Source organism: Myotis nattereri, assembly GCF_964212035.1.
Source record: "Myotis nattereri genome assembly, chromosome: 17".
Taxonomy (NCBI): Eukaryota; Metazoa; Chordata; class Mammalia; order Chiroptera; family Vespertilionidae; genus Myotis; species Myotis nattereri.
Window position 1 is genome coordinate 25,773,735 of NC_138092.1, and position 27,779 is coordinate 25,801,513.

The following is a 27,779-nucleotide window of genomic DNA, read 5'->3' on the forward strand; positions in this document are numbered from 1 at the left end:
GGATAAATCCTACTTGGTCATGGTGTATGATCTTTCTGATGTACTGCTGGATCCGATTTGCTAAGATTTTGTTGAGGATTTTGGCATCTATGTTCATGAGGGATATTGGCCTGTAGTTCTCTTTCATTGTGTTGTCTTTACCTGGTTTTGGTATTAGGGTGATGCTGGCTTCATAGAATGAGCTTGGAAGTGTTCCTTCCTCTTGAATTTTTTGTAGTAGTCTGAGGAGGATAGGTTTTAGTTCTTCCTTGAATGTTTGGTAAAACTCCCCTGTGAAGCCGTCTGGTCCTGGGCTTTTGTTTGATGGAAGCTTTTTGATGACTGCTTCAATTTCTTCCATAGTTATTGGCCTGTTGAGATTTTTAGATTCTTCCTGATTGAGTTTTGGAATGTTGTATTTTTCTAGGAATTTGTCCATTTCCTCCAGGTTGTCTAGTTTGTTGGAGTAGAGCAGTCCATAGTATTTTTTAATGATCATTTGTATTTCTGTGGGGTCTGTTGTTATTTCGCCTCTATCGTTTCTGATTTTGTTTATTTGGGTCCTCTCTCTTTGCTTCTTGGTGAGTCTGGCTAGAGGTTTGTCAATCTTGTTTATCCTTTCAAAGAACCAGCTCTTGGTTTCATTGATTTTCTGTATTGTTTTTTTGGTCTCTATGTCATTTATTTCTGCTCTAATCTTTATTATTTCCTTCCTTCTGCTCACTCTGGGGTTTTCTTGTTGCTCTCTTTCTAATTCTTTGAGTTGTAGAGTTAGATGATTTACTACCATGTTTTCTTGTTTTTTGAGATAGGCCTGTAGAGCTATAAACTTCCCTCTCAAGACTGCTTTCATTGTGTCCCATAGGTTTTGGATTGTTGTGTTTTCATTGTCATTAGTTTCCAGAATGTTTTTAATTTCTTCTTTGATCTCATTGGTAACCCAATCAATATTTAATAGCATGCTATTCAGCTTCCAGGTGTTTGAGTATTTTTGGTTGTTTTTATTGTAGTTTATTTCTAATATTATGCCATCGTGGTCTGTGAAGATGCTTTTTATGATTTCAATCTTCTTGAATTTGGGGATACTTTGCTTGTGACCCAATATATGGTCTATTTTTGAATATGTCTTATGAGCATTTGAGTAGAATGTATATTCCCTGGCTTTGGGGTGGAGTGTTCTGAAGATGTCTATTAAGTCCATCTGATCTAGTGAGTCATTTAGGATTGCTGTATCTTTGCTGATTGTTTGTCTAGAGGGCTTATCCAGTGCTGTCAGTGGTGTATTAAAGTCCCCTACTATGATTGTATTGTTGTCGATCTCTCCTTTGATATCTTCCAGGAGTTTTTTTATGAATTTGGGTGCTCCTGCATTGGGTGCATATATGTTTACCAGAGTTATATCTTCTTGTTGTATTGATCCCTTTAGTATTATGAAGTGGCCTTCCTTATCTCTTGTTATGGCCTTCACTTTGAGGTCTATTTTGTCCGATATAAGTATTGCTACCCCAGCTTTCTTTTCCTTTCCATTTGCCTGAAAGATATTTTTCCATCCTTTCACTTTCAGTCTGTGTGAGTCCCTTCTAATGAGGTGGGTTTCTTGTAGACAGCAGATGTATGGGTCATGTTTTTTTATCCATTCAGCCACTCGATGTCTTTTGTTTGGAGCATTTAGTCCGTTTACGTTTAAAGTTATTATTGAAAGGTACTTGTTTGTAGCCATTTCTGTTTTTGTGTGGCTGTTTTCTTTCTGAGCTTTTTATTTCTTATTTTTATACCAGTCCCTTTAGCATTCCTTGCATTGCTGGCTTGGTGGTGATAAACTCCCTTAGCCTTTTTTTGTCTGTGAAGCTTCTTATTTCCCCTTCAAGTTTGAATGATAGCCTTGCTGGATAGCGTATTCTTGGATTCAGTCCTTTGCTTTGCATCACTTTGTAAATTTCAGTCCATTCTTTTCTGGCCTGATGTGTTTCTGTTGAGAAATCATTTGACAATCTAATGGGAGAGCCCTTGTATGTAACTTTCCGTCTCTCTCTTGCAGCCTGTAAGATTCTCTCTTTGTCCTGAACATTTGCCATGGTAATTATGATGTGTCTTGGTGTGGGTCTTTTCGGGTTCACCTTGTTTGGGACTCTCTGGGCATGTGTGACTTTTTTCTTCCCCACCTCAGGGAAGTTTTCTGATATTATTTCTTCTAATAGGTTTTCTAATCCTTGTTCATCCTTTTGTTGTTCTGGTACTCCTATTATTCGTATGTTGTTTCGTTTCATGTTGTCCCAAAGCTCCCTTAGGCTCTCCTCCTGTCTTTTAATTTTTTTCTCCAATTGCAGTACATTTTGGGTGTGTTTTGCTTCCTTGTCTTCTAATTCACTAATTCGGTCCTCCGCTTCTCCTAGTCTACTGTTGATACTTTCAATGGAGTTTTTCATTGCAGCTATATCACTCTTCATTTCTTCTTGGGTCTTACTTAAGTTGTTGATTTTTTCATCTGTTTCTTCTAGCTTCTTCCATATGTTATCGATTTTTTCATCTGTTTCGTCTTATTACAAGCAATTTAAACACAAACCAAGTTCTAGCATTACAGATTTCAAGTATTAGGAGCTTGGGGGAATTCCATGAAAACTTAAGTTCAGGTGAAGACCCATCCTGAAACTATACACAACTCAATAAACAAAATCAAAGCCCATTGCTATTGGCATCCCCTTTATCCATCAGCACCTTCTAAAGGCCAGTGTTAGGAAGAGAATAAGCTGTGTTTACACAAGACCATATCCCTCTGTGGCTATCATGAGACCACCAGCCAGTCCACCATATTCAGAGGTGAATATTTATTTAACTCATACATAAATTTTACATGATATCCATTGTGTTATAAACATAGGCACATTTTTTAAAACTCAAGGTACATTCAAAACTACTCCCTCACGCCACCCCACTCCAATCCCCTGAAGATGGAATATCTGATATTTGTAAAACAATGGCCAGAGAGGCCCTGCACATTAATTTTGGGAGAGTGCTTCTGACCATTATGATCATTCCTTCTGAATTCAACCAAGAAGGGTCAATAAGTTTTTAAACAAAGGAGCATGCATTTTTCAGCCTTTTACTTCCATCAACTGATAGAATTAATTGGCCTCTGCTTGGGTATTTTTGAATAGGTGTATGGTTTTGTTTCTCCTACTTAGTTCAAGTCAGAAAAAATAAATATTGGTACCTATATTCCTGCTGGCCTTTAAATGCCTCTGGGATGGTTTAAAGGTATGTCACCTAAGCACATCTCTAACAAATGGGTAGCTTCCCACTAAGTACAGTTAAACATACCTCTTTCCTGCTGGTTTGCCCTTAAAGGGACAAACATTGCGAATTTAATAATTCATTGATTCACATAAGAAACAGACTGAGCACAGAACAAGCCGGGCAGAGACAAATTCATCAAAATGACTCAGTTGATTGATTTGATTATACCAGGCATGATCCAGATGTATGAGTTTGTCATTCACAACACTCATAACACACATCAAGACAAGATTATGATCTACACTGTAAAGTCGTAATTTGAATTCAGAATGAGAAAAAAAATGAGTGTTTGGAATTGATTCATCATAGCCACTCTGATATGATACACTAACTTGGAAGAAAATAAAATGATTCATATATACAATTCTCTTAGTAAAATTTTCTATTTCTTGCTCATAACACATTTTAATTCAGAAAATGCATTAATTTTATTCAAATATATTTTTTCTAAAATATAAATATATTAAGTTTTTATAAATGCAGAGAATGTAGTTTCTGTTGATTCCCCACCCAGATATTAATCAGTCCAAAACTTAAGTGATGAAGAAATCATATTTGTAATTGTGATCATTTTACTTTGTCTATAAATATATAATAGGATCTTTGCAACTTAATTATGAGTAACTCATACTTCATATACTACTGAGCACCTTAGATTACATATTGTTGAATTAAACTATTGGCATTAATATATGTAATTTAATACGTTATTTACAATCACAAGTATAGTTCTCTTGTATAACAACATTCCAGTGATTTTGAAAATATATAATGAAAGAGTGCAGTATAATTTACAAATGCATCAAAGCTTTTTTTACAATAGTCAGCCTGGGACTGGACACTCTTCAGCATTTTAAAATAAGAAACCTAAAAAAAAAAAATCATCTAGGTTCTAAAACTGTATTTTCCACAGTTGTTTTTTTGTTTGTTTGTTTTTTCCTTTCAACAAGAGCTATCCAGGATGTCCTGTGTTTTGTTTTGTTTTTGTTTTTGTTGTTGTTGTTTTTGTAACACAAACTTCCCAGGATGCTCTGTTAGAAAGGAGTTCTGTAGGCAAATGTAGGGAATGGCACATGGATCCCCCTTGGAGAACTGCAATGTAAATTGAAGTCTCCGAGGAGGCCTGCAATCTGTTTAACTTTTCTTAACTTCATATTTAACAAACATTTTTTATTCCCAGCCTCTTAGTGCCACCCCCACAAAACACCACTCAATGCCCCTTGGGACTAGTGTGACACGATACATATTGGGGAAGCGCTGATCTAAAATAAAATTTTGGAATTGAATAAACACTTATGTCTGAGTGAGCAAATCACATTCCTTTAACAGTTTCCACTTTTTAAAGCTCTTTGCATAGGATAGGTATTTGCCAAAATACAACTTTGAAAAAACACACACACATATCTAACCCAGACTATTTGTCTATGTAAACTGTATGGGGAAAAAAGGTTACAAATGCTTATAGAAATTCTAGAGCTTATTTTCAGGGTTTGAGGAAAGTGGCTCCTAAATCAAGTATTAGGTGTCTTTTTAATTAATTTGTTTTGAAAGTTAAAAGCATTTGATCAATAATATGCTATGTGGTGTCTGAAAATATTCTTGTAGAAAAATATCAGGTCATTATATTATTTCCCTGGAATTCCAAAAGAGCTGTGGACGCTATCAATAGATTTGATTATAACATTGGGTCTATATGTGAAACCCAGTATCATCCAGAATGATATGAGGCTGCTCTATTACTGGTTCAAAAATACATGCACACAAGCACAGGCAGGAACAAGGGTCAATAAATTGCTCAGTGCTTCCACTGAAAACCACAGAATGATGATAATTAGTTAACCCCACATGACTTGTATAGATATGTACATATCAAATGGCAATCGTTAAAAAAAGTATCCATAATTTGCTTTCTATAAATAATGCTACCAGTCTTGGCTCTACAATGGCAGACCTTGGTGTGAGTGCAGCCCAGAATTAAGCATCTTTCAGTCTCCGCTGGCTCAGCTTCCACCAGCTTACCACTCAGATCAGTGTCTGGGGCTTCAATTCCTGCTCAGCATATGCTAATGGAACACTTCAGCATCTTTCTACATCATCGAAAGATAATTCACTAAGAAAAAGTAAGAGGTGCTTCATACTTAAAAGGTGGGTTTCCATTTAAAGTACTTCTCTCTCCTTTCCATGGAAAGTCAACTCAGAAGTAGGAGATAAATCACAATAAACATGGGGTCATTAATGGACAGGAGAGAGGAAAATGTCCATTTCTCATCTTACTATTCAGCCCTTGCTTACCTGGGTAAACCAGTTGCCTAGAAACTGGTGTGATTAAGATCTGCACATGCTGTTCTACTGGAACGTCCTTGATTGTCAAAAGCTACGCCGAGTATTTCCAACCGCCCTCTCCTCTTTACCCGTTTACTGCTCTAAAAAGACAGTTTGATTCTGATGCTCCCTGTGGTGTTTTCTTAGGATTCCTCCTTGTAGTTGGTGAAATTGACAAGAGGAGTCTGGGACAGTTACGCAGGGCTCCCGGGATCTAAAGCCGACTGTGGCATGCGACATCGATGGCACACGTGCTGGTGGCATCGCCGCCCTCCTTCCCTCAAAGGCAAGTCGCCCCTCTGTTCAGGCCACCAGGCCCAGTCTTGTGATTTTAGCTGACAGGAAGGAATGAATGATGAAAACAATTGGCTTGGGGCAGGAATGAAGGTCCAGTTGCTGAAATTTGAAAAGAAGAGAGCATGAGAGGTTATCAAAGTAATGCTTGGTACAGAAGAGCGATATACACATCAACCGGGTCAGAGCACTTCCTGCTTTTCAGAATTAACTGGGGGCAATTAATGTTTTTAAATCCTTGCCCCTCAATGAAACCAAAAAGTGCTTCTTTGAACTTATTCCTTACATCTCACATATCTTTTTCTCCAAAATTGGTTCTGTGGAATTTATACATACCAATAGCATAAATATTAATATTGCCCTTCCTGACTGCCTATTTCCAATATCACAATATTGATATTATTTATGTTGGGTTAGGTACCGCATTGAAGCAGCACTAAATTTCACGTCTGAAGATTTGGTTTGAGTCTTGGCTCTTTTAAATGAAGCGTCACTTAAAATTTTTCTCGGTCCTACCCAACTCACAGGGTGATTAGAGTATTAAATGAGATACTGTATGTGAAAATTCTTTATACGCTCCAAACACAGGACCCATGCTGCTCAGCAACTGTGTCCTCACTGTCCACTGGCCTGTACTCTTGGATTGTTGTAGGCAAGCATGTCACGTGTCTGGTGAGGCCCTTTCCAAAGTCTCACCCTCCTTGGTGTGTTCTTGCTGAGCCAACGCCCGGTCAGGGTGGATTTGTATCACCTGACCCAATTCAGTATCCATAATTTGGATACAGGTTCTAAAAACTGTATTTTTAGACTTGTGCCCAATTCTGATCTACCGTCCCCAATTCTCTCTGATGATGGAAAATAACAAGCTGAACGTGTAGCTAGCAAAGTTAAGGTTTTACACATTATATATGAACCAGGCACTATGCTAAGTATTTTCTACATGCTGTCATGGAATTTTCACAAAATCCCCGTGAGGTAGCTGTTGTGATCTCTGTGACTTCTATGGGAAAGTAAGATTTGGGTGAAGTTATAAAGCTTTCTGAGATCATTGATCGTGCAGTACAGAGAGAGTGTGGGCTCAAAGGCAAGTCTATCTGATGTCAGAGTCAGGGCTTCACCACCATAATCTGTTTCACCAACAGAACGAAACTTCCGAAAGTCACTTTAAAGATGATCTACTTCAGTCCCTGTGTTTTATGGATGGGGATACTCAGATCCAAAGCAATGGAAGGACTGCCCAAGACAGGGGTGATGAACTCCAGACTTAGACAACATGTGTCTCTTAACCCTCACCTTATTGCCTGTCCCACAGTTCTTCTCTGCTCCCTTCCCCCACCCCAGAGGCCTGCTGTCTGCTTCCTGGGGTTGCTTAACCGGACACTTTGGGGGAGCTGTCTGTGCACTTGAGCTTATCAGCCTCATGTACTGGCAGCAAATCAGTCCTTCCTAAGTCTTCCAAGTCAGGTCGTAATTACAGGCAGGAAGGCTGACATTTAGACAGAAGTGATTTTCCTCACAAGCAAAAATAGCCTTGAATTTTCAAGTCAAGGGTAAAGCAGGAGACTGGTTCTTGTTCTTTCCGACTCTTCTAGGGAAAAGCACACAACCGGGTGATTGGCAGAACAGCCGCTGAGCTAGGAGGGTTCCTAGTAAAATGGACTTTCAGATCACTTCCTTATTCCCCAACTGGTGCTTCGGGCTGAATTTACTGACTGAAACATACAAATAAAAGATAAAATATCCTATAAAATGCTGTGGATCCATTTTCAAAGTTAGAAAGATGACTGGCTGGAAAATGTTCTCAGAAAGTGAATTTAGATCACCTGTCAGCCATAGGGTGAGGACTCATCATGACCCCCTGTGGCTGCCCTAGGAAGAAATCTGATAGTTTGTCAGGACTAGTAGTAGGACATGTTCTAGAACAGTGGTGCTGAAGTTTGGGATTAAAGATCCCTAAGCTCTTTTAAGTGTGGTCCTGGCCCTTTCCTTCAGTCAGCCCTGAATGGTTTTCAGAGAATTGCCAATGAAATAAATAGAGAGATGACTGAGAGTAGGGGAGGGTAGATTGTGGGTAGGCCAGTAGCTGAATTGAAATGCTTGGATCTTTAAAATATATATATATATATAATTGATTTCAGAAAGAAAAGGAGAGGGAGAGAGAGAGAGAAACATCAATGATGAGAGAAAATCTTTGATCGGCTGCCTCCTGCACCCCTGCGCCTCCCCACCACCACCTCTCCCCACCCTCCGCCCCGGATCGAGCCCGCAACCTGGGCATGTGACCTGACAGGGAATCGAACCGTGACCTCCTTGTTCATAGGTCCATGCTCAACCACTGAACCACACTGGCCAGGTGAAATTCCTGGATCTTTAAAATTGAGATTTATCTCTGCATTTTATATATTCCCCATCCCTGTTGCCAAGTGGAAGTCAATACATATTTGTTGACTAATCCAGTGACTAGGAAGGGCCCAAATTGAGACTAGTTATTACAAAATCAAGATCCTCTTTGACCTTCTACATTCCACAGCTTAAATGAGATGCTATGTCTTCCTGAGACATGTCAAGAACTACACCTGCTAGAAAATAGAAGGAAGGGTAGTTCTCACCCTTCAGTGGATCTGAACTAATGTACTTTCTCATTACAGCAGGTGGTAATAATCACAGAAAATCGCGGAGTGAAACACAGGGACTATTTGCATTGATATGAAAAGCATTATGCCTTCATTGGCAAATTGGCATTTTGTTGGACATTTCACATTTTTCCCAAACGTCTGGGCCTTTGGCCCTCTCTCCCCTGTGGCTTGGAATCTGCCCCTGGTCCAGCCCCTCCTACCTCAGTGCTCTCTGTGCCCCCTGCTCCTGTGGGACCTCCCAGGTGACCAGAACCTGCTATTTCACATTTCTTCATCCCTGACACAACACAACACCAACGCTAGATCAGATGCTTGCTACTTTTTAAAAATGATGTACATTTTGAAGCTATATTTGAGCATAATTTAATGCTGACTTCATAAAGGTTTATTTCCTTGGGTTCAAATAGTTATGTAGTATTCTAGTGGAAAATAAGACTAACATAAATAACTGGAAAAATTAGATTTGATCAGTTTTTTAAGGATCGAATAAGACATGAACCTGGTCCTAGCCAGTTTTGTTCAGTGGATAGAGCATCGACCTTAGGACTGAAGGATCCAGGATTCAATTCCAATTCAAGGGCACATGCCCGGGGTGTGGGCTCGATCCCTACTAGGGGGCGTTCAGGAGGCAGCCGATCAATGATTTCCTCTCATCATTGATGTTTCTATCTCTCTCTCCCTGTCCCTTCCTTTCTGAAATCAATAAAAATATATTTAAAAGAAAAAAAAAGACATGAACCTACAAGTACTTTTTAAATACTCAAATGCTAAATAAATACAAGGCAGCACTATATTTGCGAGCCATTATAGGTGTGTTGCATAATGAAATACAGGAAATCACACTTTCTAAAGAAAAGAGAACTTACAATCTCTCCATCTTTGCCTCCAAAATCTAAATACAGCATCCTGATTCCATCATCTGAAGACATTTTCAACTTTTCATATGGGGCCTGTATGATTGTCTTGGGAAAGGCACCCTCCTGTGGTTCAGTGGTAATAGAAAATCCGTTGTCATAATGTATGGTCAGACGGCACTCCTGGTTTCTGTAGGTGCAAGCTGCGGGGAGAGAGGGAGAGAGGGAGAGAGAGGGAGAGATGAACCATGGAAGGCAATCCATTTTCCCAGGCACTTACATTTCAACTCTCCTCAGTCCCAGGAGCCAGTCCCAAATTTCTTTCTAAAGTTAAAAAGAAGTAATTGTTCATTAAAATATTCTCCTTGGGTTGATTTTGAGCTTGCAATTTTACTTGCTCCATGAAACTAAAGGAAATAAATGGAAAGAAATCCCATTTGCTGGGATTTACTGCATTTTATCTGGCCTCCAGCCCTAATCTGTCCATCAGACAACACATAGGGGTCCTTGTCTCAAGCCTGAAAAAACTGACATCTGATTTAGAGTAAGCAGCTACCTCTGAATCTTCATCATCATCACCACACACACACACACACACACACACACACACACAGGTGCACACTATCGTCTTAGCATTGCATCACCAAAATTCACAAATGTGACACACCTAAGAAGTCAGGAGTGAGTTGTTCAAAAATAATCTAATTTTTTTTTTTTAAGAAAGTTGAACCAATTTATAAGAGGAGTGCCTTTTTAAATTTCCTGATGAGCAGATCACCTTGGCCCTGGAAAAGCAGTTGTAATTGATAGATATCAGGTGTGGCCCCTGCATGACGAGGGCTGTGTCCTTCCTCTGCCCAGTGTGGCGTCCAGGAACCTCGGGTGCTGCCCGCATGGTACCCTCTGAGCCAAAGGAACAAAACTGAAGCCTCTGGATCGATCAGGTGAGGTGCCGGCTTTCATCTGTGGTGCTGTGCTCATTGCGTTTAGGAAGGAGACTAGTGCTTTGAGCTTGCGAGCTGGTGACGGGACTGCCATCAGAATCCGAGTTCCCGTTAGGAGGGCTTGAGAATACTTAAAACCCTTGACCAAAGAGTTCTGGAAAGGTTAACAAGTATCAACTGGACTTATTTTTTTTTTTTAATCACAAACCACCACATTTAACAGACTGGCAAGCAAATCCACTCAGGCCTCCACAAAGATGGGAAAGCCCTTGTGGGAGGGGGTTCTGGAAGAGCAGAATAAGGGCGTTACTGAGCACTCTTTACCACCACTAGCTTAGCTCTGCATTATAAACCAAACTGAATTTTACTTTCCACACCCTTCTGTAGCAGGACCTTAGCCGGATAGTATCCAGGTGAAAAAAAGCAAAGATTAGAGAGGTGAGCTTGCCACAACTCAGGTGGATTAGATTTCAAAATTCAAGTTCTTTCCACTCTGTGCCATGTAGCTTCTCACCCTCTGGGACTCGGGATACAGAGGGTTGGGGAGAGGGATCTTGGCATCTCAGAGTAATAACAACAGTGGGGTGGCGGAGGCCTGCAGAGTGTGGCAGGAGCAACAGAGGTCCGCATGTGCTCACAGGATGAGGTGGCTTCGAATCGAAGCTCGGTTAGAACACAAACTCCTTCCTCCGACTTATCCCAGGCAGCGTTCAACTTGTAACTAAGGGCTGATATTTTCCAAAGGCACATTCTCTATTAGTCTTTGAGCCCTTCAATAAGCCTTGTTATCGTCTCAGAAAGACCCTAGACTACTGCCACCCCTCTGGCCCAAGGATAACCAAGGTTAGTGGTAGACATACTTATGTCTTCTCATCTTGAATCCTCGTTTTTGACAATTTTCACTTCTACCACCTGCGGAAGGAATATGTGTGTGAATGGGTTCTAACTCTGGGTTTCTTTTTTTCCCCTTCCTCTATGTTTGAACTTTAAAATTATGCCATCAGATATTCTGAATGGACTGGTTGTGGTTGTTTTTAATTCTAGTTGACTTCAAATGGCCTTTATGTAATAAAATTAGTTACCTGAAGATGCTCTCAACCTACACAGGATAAATTGAACACATTAGCAAGTTAATTGAAGCCCTGATTAAAACCTAAGCCCCTTTGCCCAACTCTGCAGGCATCTTTCAATTTGTAGCTGGGTTGCACCTTTGCTCATTGCCATCATCTCTTTCCTCCCAGCATCCAGCTAGATCAGTCCACACAAGTCTGTGTTAGTCTCCTTTGGCGGGTCTACCAGCAGCCTCATTGTTTTCCTGTTGAAATAGAGTTCTATTTATTGAGAGAGAAGGAGTTTACAGAATTTGTGGAATGTCAACTAAACCAGATCCCGTTGGCTGTCTTTATTCTTTCCTAGAACACTCCAAAGTTGTTGCAAGGAGTCTGAACTTTCTCTGATATTACACGTAAAACTTCATTCAATTTCGTTTTCAGGTGGCTTAGGACTTTTCCTACTCACGGTTCAAAAACTCCAGATTTTCTTGCCATGCAGAATGGGCATGTAAACTTAAGTAAGATTCAGTGACCAAAAAAGGTTTTCAACAATGTTGGAGACTATTTGGGGGCATTCATTTGTTTCAGGATAATTTCAAAAAGATCAATTAGCTTGGAGATGCAGCAAAAATTCTACAAAGTAATTGGTTTTTCATATTTGCATGAGTAGAGGAAATGTGGAGAAAGCCTACTACACATTGATGCGTGTCCCATCTTTTCGAATACTCCTGGTGCAGGAGGAAGCTGCACCCAGTGCAGTACCACTCACAGAGGCCAGGGGCCAGCAGCGTCAGCGCCACCTGGTACTTCATTAGATGCCAGTGCTCAGGCCCCACCCCAGACTGGTGGGATCAGATCCTCTGGGGTGGGAGTCAGCAATCTGAGGCTTTGGAGGATAGCACTTCAAAATATTGTTTTTGTTGCTGATTTCAGCACAGCTAAAGTTCGGAAACACCGTACCCATAATGTCACGTGGGAAATCCTTGAGAGCAGAGCTGTACTGCAGGGCTTCCCACTGCGAAGGAGAGGCTCTAGACTTCCACTGTCCAACGTAGTAGCCGTTAGACACAAGTGGCGGTTGAGCACATGAAGTGTGGCTAGTGTGACTGAGGAACTTATTTAATTTTAATTGATTTCAATTTAAATAGCCACACATGACCAGAGCCTAGCATACTGGCCCACATAGGTCTGGAGTAATACTTACAAGAGAAACCGCTGATAATACTTAGTGAGCACTTACTATGTGCCAAGTACTAGGTGTTTTACATGGATTATTTCTCTCAATTCTTGATTACACTCTATGAGGTAGGTATTATGAGTTCCTCCTTTTTATAGATGGAAAAAATTAGGAGGTTTCAGTAAGAGACTGAGAAAGAAATAGAGCTGGAGTTTGAATCCAGGCCATTCTGACTTTAAAACCCACACTTGTGATTATTACCTTGTACTACATCCTCAACGATAGAGAAAAATGAAAGAACTGGCAAGAAAGCACAAGAGAAGAGGGTACTGAGAATGTTATAAGAAGCACCTTCAGAGCTGGGTTTACTGGAAGGCTGCTGTTGAGGCCCAGAACCAGAAACAATTTGTCTTAGAGCTCAGAATCAGGAACAGTAGCATTACAGGTGGTGTTAACTGTATGTCGTGCTGGCTGATGGAAAACACTGGCTTAAATATGGAGTCCACCTTAGCAGATGTACAAGACTTTACAGCATATATTTCCTATCTATCTATCTATCTATCTATCTATCATCTATTTTTCGTCTAGCTACCTACCTGCCTATCTATCTGTATGGATTGGAGATTAGCATGAAAAATGACTTATCACAGCATTCTGAACAGAACTGTTGTTTTGGGAACACTGACAGAACTGTGAGAAGTTCCATGTCTCTGTAGACAGTACAGGGGATGAAGAATGGACTTGAGAGAGACACAACGTAGAGTTAAAGTCAATGCTGTTGTTTATTAGGTGTGTGATCTTGGGCAAGTTACTTAAGAATTTGCTTTCTGACTTGTAAAATTACAAAGACAAAGGAATCATGAGGATTATTAGATGAGATGAGGCTATGCATTGTGACCTAGGAGACACACACACACACACACACACATACATACACATACACATACACACACACAACCCAAAACAGTATTTACACTGATGTTTCTATTCCAAATTATTTCATTTTTAAACTGTTGGTCTTGTCTCAGTTGATTTTAGGAACCCAAAAGGGTTGTTTCTTACAGAATAAGAAACACTAAAAGATATTACATAAATTGCCTGGCATATAGCAAGTTCTCAATCAATAGTACAGTATAGAAGAGTTCTTCCTTCTACACACACACATCCCATTTCTAACTTGTCCTTTCTTAGCGCACTACAAGAATGTGGATTGTGCTCAGTTGTGTTCTTCCTCCATCCTGCTTGCCTCTCCATTCATACCAGGGTCAAGGGTGACTGCTGAGTGTCCCCTGGTATCGACCCTTTGCTCTGCTTCCCGCACTGAGATGCCTTTGGTTCTGGCTCTTTTCTTAGAGCCAGTTGTCCAGTTTTCTGATCAGTTCTGTGAGCTACCTAGTATATTTTCAATACTTATATTCTGTGATAAAGTACTCAGAATCCATTTCTGTTGTTTATAACAAGAACCCTTCTAGTTGATGCCTTCAAGTTCATGCCTCCAGTAAGCCACCTGGGTTATAGGCAGGAAACTGCATCTGACTTGCCAAATCAGAACTTTTCTTGAATGAATATGGGATAAGGCTTTTCACAGTCAAACTCTTTGGCTCCAGTTCAGGAGGGCATGTGGTATGCCTTAATTGAGAAGATTTTACGTTCACCTTTGACATTTTAAGTATCCCCAAAGGCCAGGAATGGAAGCCACTTTGAGGCCAGGGCAAAGTAGAGGGTGTGTTCTTCCTGTAAGAGTGTGACATGGGGAGTCCGTAGCCAGCAGTGCTCACCTGTGGTGACTTCGGTAATGAGTTCAGCTGAGTTGTGGCAGCCCTGTACTATGCTCCTGGTCCAGTGGGAGAGGTCCCTGCTGATTTCAGCCCTGAAGAGATGCGTTTCAATCCCCTGCCTTGTACCCGTTCGTGTTGCAAAGGACAGATCCACACCAGCCTGGGGAGATCCTTTCCCTGGACCTGAATGGACCAGCCTGTTGAGAGACAGAGAGAGAGAGAGAGAGATCACCAAAGATCATCAAAGTTGAACTACCTTAATCACCCGACATGTCATTTGGTGACTTGCTGTCATTTTTCTGATCTGAAATGAAAGAGCCCACTGCACCCTTGTGATGACCAGGGCTCTACCATCCCTTCATCCAGTTCCCTTCCGATGGTCAAGTGAGATTAAGAAGGTGTCCTACAACTTTGCATCAAGTTGTATATGCAGAGGAGTTGATTAATATGACTTTAACTAACATTAGATAAATTCAACTATACTTACTCATCCAAAAAGAAAGAATTGAGTAAATGAGAGAGACAACCATTTAAACAGTGTGTAAAATTCCCTCCACTGTTTCATTCCTGGACAGGACAGGGAAGCCATTGTTTCCTGGCTTAGACTCAGGTACCCTGTTTCCTGTAGTTGGGAGCACCTGGCTGCACTGAGGGTACATCTGAGTGTGCATTTCTCATGCACATGTCTCCAAATGCAGGGGAACAGCCATGGGACTCCATTAAGGAAATAGCAACCTGTGTTAAAGCTTGAGAAAGAAGTGGCAATGCTGGACTTCCTGAGAAAAGGAAGGTAACAACTTTATAGGAGATTCAAGAAATTTTCAAGAGTGATTTTTACTGCACACATTGTTTGTACTGACTTCAGAATGCTTTCTGAAAAGCCAGACTTAAAAGTCTCAGAGTCCTACCTTCTGAGCAGGCACTGTCTAGTCCTACTTCTCGCTTGCCCCTGCAAACACTTGGATTTCTCAAGTTCTCGCCTACTTCTTGATATCTCAACCTTCTTTTGGGAGAGACTGCCATATCAATAATTTGCAGGCTAGCATAAGTATAATTTAATAAATGTTACTTCTCTTTGGGGTCTTTTTATTTTCAGCCTTATCTTTTAACACAGAAAGAAACACTTTACTAGTTGCTCCAGAAATCTTAGGTCTATTTGCTTGGGGGAGGCAGGGAGGGAGTTATTTTCTTAGGAAAAGCCCTGTTACCTCTAGATTAAAACCTGCACAAAGGAAATCCAAAAGTTTATATTCTCATGTAAGCATAAACATTGTAGACCAGAGTTATCAATGTAATAAAACATATTGTAGCTTGTTGAATTTCTAGCAACAAGCTTGCAATATAACTTAGAGGAGCTTTTCTTTACTTACAAAGTTAGTGGTGTGTAGTGCCAACTTGCAGAAAAAGCATTGAAAAACCTTTTGGCTGTAAAATTCTTTGAAGATTGAGAAATTCACAAGAGAGACCAAATATTGGCAAGACTATGGTGAGAAGGGAACCCTTGCCTGTTGGTGGGATTGGAAATTGGTACTTCCATTATGGATGCTAGTATATGGAGGTTCCATAAAAAATTAAAATTAGAACTACCATATGATCCAGCAATCCCATTTCTGGGAAAACATCCAAAGAAAGTAAAATCAGTATCTCAGAGAGATAGCTGCACTCCATGTTCATTGCAGCATTATTCACAATAGCCAAGCTATGAAAACAACTTGAGTGCCTATCAATGGATAAATGTGGAATATTATTCAGCCTTTAAAAAATAAGGAAATTTTGCCATTTGCAACAGCATGGATATATCTGGAGGGCATTATGCTAAGTGAAATAAGCCAGACAGAGAAAGACAAATACTGTATGATCTCACTTACATGTGGAATCTGGCAGGGTGGGGAACTCACAGAAATAGAGAGTACAATGATGGTTGTCAGGGGCTGGGGACTGAGGCAAGTGAGGAGATAATGGCCAAAGGGCACAGACTTTTAGTTATAAAATGAATAAGGCTCGAATGGATAGCCTGGTAACTACAGCTAATGACACTGTATCCTATACTTAAAATTTGCAAAGAGAGTAGATCTTAAGTGTTCTCACCCAAACAAACAAAAAGGTAATCATATGAGGTGATGTGGTCATTAACTTCACCATGGCCATCATTTCACATGTATCCTCCGTTTTCTTTCTTTTTTTAAAATTGATTTTTAGAGAGAAAAGAAGAGAGAGGGAGAGAGAAACATTAATGTGAGAGTGAAACATCAACTCCCTGCCTCCTGCAGGCCTCCGACCAGGAATCTGGGCATGCGCCCTGACCAGAAATCCAACCTGTAACCTGGCCAGGGTCTCCGTTTTCTTATTTTAAAAGCATAATCCCTGCCTCCTAAGATTATTATTAAATATAATAAAATATATAAAGCACTTATTCCAGTATTTAGTGCATCGTAGTAAGCATTCAAGAAAAATGAGTTCCCCTGTGCCTTCCCTCTCCTAACATCCTCACTTTCTAGCCCCTAAATTTCCACCTAGGGCACATCGACTCTGTGACAATCCAGGACCAGCATAAATGTAACAGAGAGACACAGGGAAACAAGAAAAAATATGCCGCCCTCATGGAGAATGTCACTTTTCGACTGATATTTTTCTCGAAAGTGACTATAAAATTGAAGCCAATAATAACTGGAAAATGTAATTTGTTAGAAAATTGGCATTTTGTAGGTCTGTGTACAAGGGATGAAATTACTAACAGTGTAATGTGCCTGAGGGCCCTGTATCTAGCTGACCAATACCACGTATGGGGAGTGCTTGGGGGAAACTCAGCACATTATAGGAAGTAATGATGAGAAGAGAGCCTTTGGAGGGAGGACCATCGGTGTACTTTGTTAGTCATCTCATCACTAAATCCTCATTGATTGAAAAGAAAAGGAAATAATTCAGTTTTCAACTATCCAAGTGTGAATGATATAATATTTATATTAAAGAACACATAAGTTTGCTATCTGAAGAATAACAGGCAGGCTGAATTATGTGTTCTTTTGACATGCCAATACTGGCTAATGAAACGTAAAATTCTGTATGTAAACTATGAGATAAAGCAAATTATCTTTTCTGCTACCTTGTGTACATACTGGTAATAAATCCCACATATATCCACAGGATGCATATGACTACACATCTCCTAGATGGAGTGTTATACAGACCTTGAAAATTATTTTATAAATGTATATTTAAATGTGGGAAGTGCATATATGTCTCTTGAAAAGGTCTAGATATGCAATTCAAGTATGTACAAGAAAAGCTTAGAAACAATTTTATTAAGGTGTCAAGAAATTTTATGGGTGATTTCATTTCTTCTGATGTTTGTTTTTTTTTTATTCCTAAATTTTTCTCTAAACATATACTACACAACTTAAAGAGTAACTTTAAGAGGTTACCAGACTGAAATGAAGCCAAATTTTGCACTCTGATATTTAGAATGAGGACTTCCATTGCAAAGAAAAATACCTGCATTCGGACCCTGTGTGGCGTTCATGCTTTGTGTGGTGTTTGTTTGATAGTGGCAGTTCAGTGCTGGAATACTTGATGAGCTTAACTCTGGCATGTTTGTGTCTGGGTTATTCTAAATCGTCCATGTCTAGCTCCTAAGACCTAATGCCTATTGGCTGTAGTTATGGAATAGCCTTTCTCAAGATGAAATTAACTGATCCACGTGGAATGAAACACATATCTGTAGCTTCATTAATCCCTTACACCAGCGGTTCTCAACCTGTGGGTCGCGACCCTTTGGGGGCCGAACGACCCTTTCACAGGGGTTGCCTAAGACCATCGGAAAACACACATATAATTACATAGTTTTTGTGATTAATCACTATGTTTTAATTATGTTCAGTTTGTAACAATGAAAATACATCCTGCATATCAGATATTTACATTACAATTCATAACAGTAGCAAAATTACAGTTATGAAGTAGCAACAAAAATAACTTTATGATTGGGGGTCACCACAACATGAGGAACTGTACTAAAGGGTCGCGGCATTAGGAAGGTTGAGAACCACTGTTTATATATGTGTTTTCCGATGGTCTTAGGCGACCCCTGTGAAAGGATCGTTCGACCCCCAAAAGGGTCGTGACCCACAGCTTGGCGACCCACAGGTTGAGAACCGCTGCCTTACACGAACCTACTGGCCTCCTGTAAATGGGACAGGAGAGATGCGGAGACCCACCAGTTGAAGTTACAGGATCCTTTTGGATTCAGAGCTGCTCTGAGCGGCCTTAGAGAAACTTCCTGCTCTGTTCAAGTCTCTTCTCCTTCCAACTGACCGCCAAAAATCAATCACGAAGTCATTCATCCATTCAATCAATCAAAGATTCACTAGTCACGAACTGCTGTATTCCACATATATGCATGGTGCACTGTTATGGACTGAATTATGTCCCCCTAAAAATTCATATGTTGAAGGCCTAACCCCTGATGTGACTGTATTTAGAAATAGGGCCTATAAGGAGTTAATAAGGGTGTGGCCTTAACCAAGAGGACTCGTGTCCTTAAATAAAATAGGAAGAGATACCGGAGAACACTCTTCCTCTGCACCCACACAGAAGAAAGGCCCTGAGAGGACAGAGCAAGAAGGCAGCTGGCTGGCTGTAAGCCAGGAAGAAAACCCTCACCAGAAACTAATCCCACCCTACCCTGATCTTGGAGTTCTAGCCTCCAGACATGTGAGGAACTAAATTTCTGTGGTTTAAGCCACCAGGTTTGTGGCATTTTGTTAAGGCAGCCTGAACAGACTAATAAAAGCACCTACTCTATGCAGACTCAAGGTTAGGGGTAGTGTGAGAAAAGACGTGGCCCCTGCCTTGAGGAGATAGTTCTTCCTTACTAATTCCCACGGCCTTCCCAGTCCAGGTTCAGCCCCAGGTCTTAGGAGACTCAGTCCTACAATATAAAGGAGAGTCAGAACCAGCCTCTGACAAATGACAAATGAAGGACATGAGCCAGGGTTAGGTGTTATCTGGAGAACTATTCCTCCTCACTGGGGCAACCTGATTATTATGAAGATCTTCCTCCAGAGGGAAAGCAATTCCATCACAAGAATGGAGAGCAGTGGATTCTGGGACAAGGACAAAGGGGCACCACAGTTATTAACATATTTGTTATTTCATTCCTATCAAGATATAGGAAATAGACTTCCTTTCGGTTCTTTTTATCATCGCAGCTAGTTGCTTTTGACTGTCCATAGCAATAATTTGGGGATGTTACATAGAAATGTAGACATTCACCAGTGTGCCGTGGTGAGGAGGCTGGACAGAGATTTGGTTGTTTATAAATCATGGCACTGCAAAGATGGCACAAGGGCACTGGCCAACTTAATATCAAGGTCCTTTCTCTTACCCCTTTTGCGAGAGGTGTAGCAGCTACTAGGAAGAGAGAGAGAAAAAATAGTGGACTGGCCGAAACTGGTTTGGCTCAGTGGATAGAGCGTCGGCCTGCGGACTGAAAGGTCCCATGTTCGATTCCGGTCAAGGGCATGTACCTGGGTTGCGGGCATATCCCCAGTGGGAGATGTGCAGGAGGCAGCTGATCGATGTTTCTCTCTCATCGATGTTTCTAACTTTCTATCTCTCTCCCTTCCTCTCTGTGAAAAATCAATAAAATATATTTTTTTTAAAAAAAAGAAAAAAATAGTGGACTGATTACACTCATAAATGATCTGTGAAATCTTTCTCTTGAGATGAATTTTTATTGGCATAATTCCAACCCCAAGCCAATAGAATAAATTGGATACTATGTATCCTTGGATACTATGTTTTTCAGTAGTCTGCTCTCTGAGCATCTTCACTCAGAGGCCTCACAGGCACCTCAGACTCAATGTAAGCTAAAGCTACATTGCATAAGGTCCTTGAGATCTTAACAATTAAATGTCTGGGTTCTGAGTTACATTACACCAGGATCCACAAGGGCCACGCCCACTGCAAAGGACAGGAAGTTTTCACTGGTTGTTAACACACTATTCAAAAGAGTCACTCAGATGGCACATTGAATATCCAAATGAGGACAGATTCCCTAGCAATGCCAAAGACAACAGGAGCTGCTATCTTTAGATGTCTGTGGTGCAGGACGATGAGGAGGAGGCAGTGCTGCATTCAGGCTAACAGTGATATGACGGATGGCTGAAAGAAAATATAACCTGTACTTTCTTACTTTGCTGCTTTATGAAAAGAATGGTTTGAGATTCCAGCCTGAGTAAGGTGCAGTGGAAGCCCAGGAAAAAGTGATATTGGGAGGAGCTTCAAAGGAGCACAAGTCCTTGCTGAGAAGATTACACACCAGGCACTGGAAGGATGGAAACACTACATGAGTGAAACTCGGGGGGAATCTTTGGGAAACCGGGGAGAACAAGTGAGAGATTAGAAGATAGGAAAAGCGGAAATGATATCCTGGTTTTCAAAATGTGGAAGAAATTAGATTCTGTGACCCTGTTCCTAAGCAAGATTTTGTAATGGATTTTTTCAGTAATCATCTTTCACTTTGGAAAACAGGCAACAGTAGTTTGTGAGGGCCTCTGTGGCTTTCTTATATTCAACTATTTCATTCAGAAACAAGATTACTGGAAAAGTGATAGAGGAAGCGAACATCCAGAAGAAAGGTATTGACAATTCGATACTGATTTGGACTTCACAGCTTATCAGTCAGATGAGTACTTTGTTAAGTAACCCACAAGCCATTATGAGTCCATTTAATTACGGATGGAGGCAGAGCTGTGGCCTCAGACCTACCCTGTTCAACATTCCTATCAATGGTGTATGAAGGTGTAAAATACATGGACATCAACTCAGTGGAAGATCCAGACTAGTAATAAGAAGAAGCGTGGGTTAAGGATATAAGATTGTTAAGCACTGAGGTTAAGCCAGAAATAACAACAAAACCAGAAGGAGGGAGACGTGGTATCGAAGCACCATTGGGAATTTAGTTATGGTTGACTCAACCCAGAGTTACTAACAACACTAATTCACATGGATGGAATGAAATGAGGTGATGCTCCTGTGTTCTATGCTGAGCAGACCATGCCTAAAATACACCATTTTTTTTGTTCTATGAATCTCTTTGGCAGTGAAATGAAACCCATGGACCCCAATTCTGAATAATGTGTGTAAATTTATCACAAAGGAAACCAGTGATGCTGAAATGTAATTCCATCCCAATATCATGATGTTGAAGACTATGATCAGAATAGCAGAGTACCCAAAATTCCTTCAGAAAGAGCATAATTTGGAGACATCCTGTCTGGAGAAGAGAAGACTCTGGGTGGGAAATGAGAAGGAGGAAGGGGCAAGCATAAATGTCTGCAGTACCTGTGGAGGCTTTGAGCATAGGCTGGTCAGTGACGTCCCAGGGATGGAAGGGACAGCTTTCACCTTGAGAGTTCACAGTCTGATCAAAGCCATCCCTAGACCTTGGCCCACCTAGGAAGAACCATACTTGGAGCACAGATGAGACTGTTTAAGCTGGCCGCCAGCAGGTGTTCTTGAATGCCTACTCTATAAGGCCCGTGGCTCATATGCCGAAGTTGACATCTCCTGGGTAAGGAGATGTTGGGGATAACAAACTTGCTGTTGACAGCACAGCCATCAAGGTAGGTGCCCCTTCTCTGGACCGCACATTTTTATCAATCCATTTGCCCCACTGCTGTAAGATTGGCACCTCATCTCCCTCACCAGACCTTGATGCCCTGCGCAGTAGGAGCCTTGCTCCATCTCTCCCTGAGTCTGTGGTGTCCAGCATCCTACTTGACACATGTTAGGTGTTCAATTCATGCAATTCATGTTGGTGACTAACTACCTAAATGCAAGTTTAACAAAACGTTTTCAAAACGTGACTGCAAGGTTGCAAAAGAAAGAACACACACACACATACACACACACACACACACACACTGACCTATTTTGAAATGTTTTGAAACTGTGGGGTCAGTGAAAGGCCTCCTAATAGACTCCTCATTTGTAGTAGACCATACTGGGGAACACATTACAGTAGCCAAATTCTGGACACTAAGTACCTTGTAAATGTCAGTGGGACATTAAAATGTTAAAACTCATCATTTGGGCATTTGGAAAGGTAGGGCTAAGGACAGAATCCGTCTGCCTGAAGTTTTCCCATTGTGCCAAGAACAGCCTCTATTTTCCTCCCCAGATTCTTCCCAAAGATCTTTCCTGATCTATAGTCTCAGGAGGGACTCTGAAATAGCGATTATTTATCTTTCAATTATTTTACATTTCAAGCTATTTATGTATCCTTAAAAATATGACCATCTGTCTCTTATCTGTAGCATGAACTAAAATATAGTAGCCATGAAAATGCTGTCTCCCAAGGGAAGATAACTTTCTTCTTACCCAGCCAGAAAAAAATACTGGCACCCTGGGACAGACGTTCATGCTACAATTCACACCCAATTTCTAAGTTTTATCTGAAGCTGCTTGAGAAGTCGAAGGACATGCTTCATTCCCTGGTGGCAAAATTCAGATACACATTCCCAGGGTGAAAGCCATGGTTGAAAGCAATGTCACAATTACCAGCACAATTTTACATTTCCTTTTAGCTAGGAGTGTGCATAAGTGAACAAATAATTAGGGCCACATAATATTAGACAGTGGAGCATGGTACAGAAAATATTAATAGCCATTATTGTCATTGCTTCAATCTGGGCAATAATTTTTATTTGATTATTTCCTGCTGTATGCCTTGTACCTAGAATAATTCCAGGCACATGGCAGGTGCTCAGTAAATATTTGTTAAATGAACAACCAAATGAACAGCTAGACTACAAAGAGGGCTATTTTCCATGGAGTCTGTGATTGATGGGTACTATGAGAGAGTATGACTTCTCTCCCACCCTCAGTCCCTCAACCACACAAAACAGTAGCTAATGCTAAATCCAAAGAATGTGGGTTACCGTCCCCTAAATGCTGGTTTCCAGATTAATTCAGTTCTGCAAAAAAAGTGATTTTGAAAGGTAACTGAGATGACATGTTCTAGGAGATGCGCCTAACATTCATTTCCTGTTTCTTTTTCCAACCTGGTTCTTCTTTCTATCTTTCACAACTGGTGTTTTTCAGTGACTTGGTTATTTAGTGAGTCAGAGTTACCTTTTTTGGTCTGAGAGTAGATGGTGACCATTTTATTTAAAAAAAGGTACAAATCATTAAGATTTCAAATTCATGGACAGCATGGATCTAGCATTCATTTAAAGAACTGCATATAAATGAAATGGCTCTCTAAACCAGATACAAAGAAAGGGTGAAATGTCTTAACACTACTTCAAATGCCCAGAGTGGTGGATTTGTGAGGCTGAGCATACTTTGGGGTCAAATTCTTTGTCTAAGACTTGGGGGCAGTAGAGATATTCATTGCTGCAGAAAGCCAGGCCACATGCAGTAGATGTGATCATTTAAGTCTTTATCAATAACTGGTACTAGGCCACAGATTGTTTCTGGCTCTTCAGATATGCCCCTTTGTCTGACTGGTTTTGATTAAAAAAAAATTAAAAACCTGCCTTACCAGGTATGCTGATGTACTAACTTAATTCTGGATAGGTGTTAGGGAATGTTGCCCAAAATGTTCCACATGACAACATTATCATCAATATCCTTAATTAAAACAAAAACAATTGCAGCACACAGATTCGGCCAAATTAGTAAAATTACATATTAGGTAGCTGGGTTGCTAAGCAGTATTACATCCTCATTTTACTTAATTGCTGTAATTAACATTTCCCAGCAGATGCCACACAAAAAAAGTAAAAGCCACTGGTCTAGTGCTCTCTAATACTCTCAACCAGTGGCCAGTGCCGCCCCTATTAGACTCGAGGCAAGAAGTGATGGGAAAAGCATCACTAATAAGGACCCCACTGTTTGGTTGGGGGTGGGGGGTGGCGCTCAGGTACCAAACCCCCTCAGCCAAGAATGGCTGAACAATTACCTCATTTCTATCTTCTAAACTTCTTTCATTTGCATACGGTGGTGAAAGAGTTACACAAGGTCCCATTTCTGGGAACGTTTTTATTCTTGAGGGATACTGACTATAAGCAAAGACCAACTTAATGTAGGAGAATGAGCAGCAAAAGAGATGGAAGCCAAGTTCTGACTACTTAGTGGTATTAGCTAGGTTTTGTCCTCCTTACATTCTCCATGGTCTCATGACTGTTCATGGCCAGCTGCCAGCAGTCATATGGAGGGAGGAAAGTAGATGCCTGTTAGGTAGAAGGTTGCACTGATACACTATCATTTACATTGACTCTTTGAAAGGGGTATCATGAGCTCCACTTTACAAACAAGAACTCCATGGTTCTGTGTGGTTAAGTAGCTGCCCAGGATCACATAGTAAGTGTCCAGAATTTGAACCCAGATCCACATGACCACAAAGTCTATATCTTTCCATCATGCCAGGAAAAGGGGCCACATTCCACTTGTCAACTACAGGTAGGAGGGCAAGTGAAGTGAGGCAGTGTAATGAAGACCTCATCATCTATGGGTTTAAACCATCCATGCACTTTCCTTCCCCAAGGTCAACAAGACTCACAGTCCGACAGATAATCTCACATCACAACATCCAACATCTTGGGAAATTTTTCCTTTTAAGCTAATGGTCTGTTTATTAGTTAGCAGTCTTAGAGCTCTAATTTTTAAATATATTCTTTGAATTTTCTTGCTATCTCTTACATATTCCCCTCTCCCATCTAAGCCTTAATGAGTTCAACATAGATCACAGTGTGTACAGAATATGGATTATAAAAAGGTCTCTGAGAACTTCTCCATGTAAAATAATGACAATTAAATTAGTCTTATTTTGCTGGGAAAATGAAACCATGGGTGAATAACCTGAACAATTAGCTCTTATAACGTGGCTTTTATCTGTTATATTTCACTGCTTTTTAAAAAAATTTCCCCATAATTAATCCCTAGTACAACATTGGCCCCTAACAAGAGTCTTTTAATGTTTCTTAAATAGAACAGTTTTGCCCCCAAAATAAAGTCATCATTAGGCCACTTGCCTAGTGTTGTTACAAGTAGCATTCAGAACTAGTTTTGTGGTGTGATTGAGGGGTTCCAGACTTCCCATTTCTGTCTCACACTTCTCTCCTACAACAAACAAACAACTCTTCCATTGGCCCACTCCTTATATCTCAACTAGAGGCCTGATGCATGAAATTCATGCAAGAGTAGGCCTTCCTTCCCCAGCTGCCAGCACCGGCTTCCCTCTGGCACCCGGGACCTAGGCTGGCTTCCCTCCACCCTGGCTTCGTCTCTAGAAGGACGTCCAGTATAATTAGCATATTACCCTTTTATTATTATAGATGCCTTTAAGACACTATGAGTCCCTGATAAATGCAGTATTATACGTAGGATCAAATATGTCCAATTATCAGTCATTCATTCATTCATTTCAATTATTTTCTCCAATCTTAACAATTGTTAACCTTTATCAATCACTTATTATGTCTCAGTCATATCTAAGCATTTACATACACTGTCTCACTTGGTCCTATCAGTAACTGCGTGAAGTAGAAGACACTACTGCCCCCTTCATGATGAGGCTTGAATTCAGAGAAATTGATATTTTGCCCAAAGTCACATTGCAAGTAGATGTCTCAGGATTCAACTCCTGGTTTGTCTAATGCCAAAGTCCATGGATCTCGCCACTCTACTCATTTCCACCAACAATGAGGAACTCCCAAATTGAAGAGGGTCACCAGGCATATGGGGACACATGGGATGGACGGGTGTGTAGGCAAACCCCACACTTTTCAGTTTGACAGAGTGTAGAACCTTGGGCAGGTAGATCCTTTTGCGCTACCCTATGGGAATGCCCATGGACAATGCCCACATTCTCTATGAGTCAGGAGGCCTCCCAGGCTTAGTGTGAAAACCACAGGCGGTTTGACAAGTGCAATTGGCCAAACTTTCCCTGTGGAAAGCATTCCTAACGTTTCTGAGACTGGCCTGAGGCAGCATCTACTTTTAGCACTTAGAAACAGGTTAGTTCCTTAGGCACCAATGATTATGCTACAACAGCTATTTTCAACTTTTTTCATCTCATGGCACGCATGAACTAATTACTAAAATTCGGCAGCACACCAAAAATATATATTTTTGCCAATCCAACAAAAAATATAGGTTTAATTGTGATTCATTCATACCAGATGGCTATTGTTGTGTTGGCTGTTGTCATTTTTGTTTATTTTAAAATCTAAGGGAAAAGAGGTCAGTGCCCCTGACTAAGTAGTCAGGTATTATTGCATGTTTTAAAAATTACTGTGCCACTCCAGTTGAAAATTGCTGTGCTACAAGTTTAGTAGAAACACTCAGTGTCTTTGGGTCCCAAGTGGTGTCAAATGAGAGAAGTACAGCCCAGCCAGTGTGGCTAAGTGGTTGAGCAACCACATCTGAACAAGGAGGTCACTGCTTGATTCCCGGTCAGGATACATGCCCAGGTTGCGGGTGTGGTCCCCAGTGTGGGGCATGCAGGAGGCAGCCTATCAATGATTCTCATCATGGATGTTTCTCTCTCTCCCTCTCCCTTCCTCTCTGAAATCAATAAAAATATGTATTTTTTAAAAAAATGAAAGAAGTACACATTCATCAGTTCACCTTTTCAACCACTCTAAACCCTTCTCAGGCCAACGGTCTGAGAACTGGGCTCAGACAAACCCCACTCTTTTTACAAGCTTTGTACTTCTGAACCTTTCGCCCATAAACTGGATGTGCAGAATTTCTGGGCTAGACCTCCTCTAGAATTCCAGAAATACTGTGACCTTAATCTTCGCTCTCTGTAGACCCATCTCACATGCCAATTATGACAACAGTGACAAAAAACCAACACACTTACTCCATATGGGCAAGAGTTTTTTGTTTTGTTTTTTAATGTTCAGCAACATCAAATAAGCTTTGGCTAAGCGAAAAATGTTTTCCCAAGGACTCATAAAAAGCTGAGGGATGAGAACAGCTAAAATTACACCATCTTTGCAAACTTCCTGAGTGCACTCCTATAAATTGCACTGATAACACACAGAGGCACACCGTTGAAGTTTGCCAGTGGGAGAGGCATCTGCTTGTCAATGTCTATGCATGGTGGTCAATGCCAAGAGCATGTGAGCATGTCTGGGGCCACTGCTCTGAAATACAATCAAATTTTCATCTTCCAGAAAAATATAAATTAGATGTGCCTGGACCTAAAAAAAAAAAACCCAAACAAACCTAAACAAATATACAGATCAACTCTGAACTGCCTGAGGGAGTAACTCAATTTTAGAAGCAACCTGTTTCTTACTGGCCATAGTCCCAGCCAGTTCTTCTTGGGCAAGGGACTGACCAGGTGCTCAGTCCTTCTGTGTACCAGGCATTATGCTCAATAAGGCTGTGCTTACGTCATTGCTATGGATTGAATTCTACCCATCACCACCC

The 27,779-nt window shown here is 40.7% G+C and overlaps 1 protein-coding gene across 1 annotated transcript in view; it reads right to left on the reverse strand.

Moving 5' to 3' along the window:
- Nucleotides 1-3,830: 3,830 nt before the first annotated feature.
- The window catches only part of SNTB1 (syntrophin beta 1), a gene marked incomplete at its 5' end in the record, with an annotated part of 193,436 nt that continues 169,487 nt past the window's right edge, over nucleotides 3,831-27,779 (reverse strand). Inside the window, 3 exons of the mRNA XM_081111288.1 lie at nucleotides 3,831-5,991; nucleotides 9,392-9,582; nucleotides 14,331-14,527. Of these exons, the coding sequence (XP_080967414.1) occupies nucleotides 5,899-5,991; nucleotides 9,392-9,582; nucleotides 14,331-14,527 (481 nt within the window). The 3' untranslated portion in view covers nucleotides 3,831-5,898. The remainder of the gene's footprint in view (nucleotides 5,992-9,391; nucleotides 9,583-14,330; nucleotides 14,528-27,779) is intronic.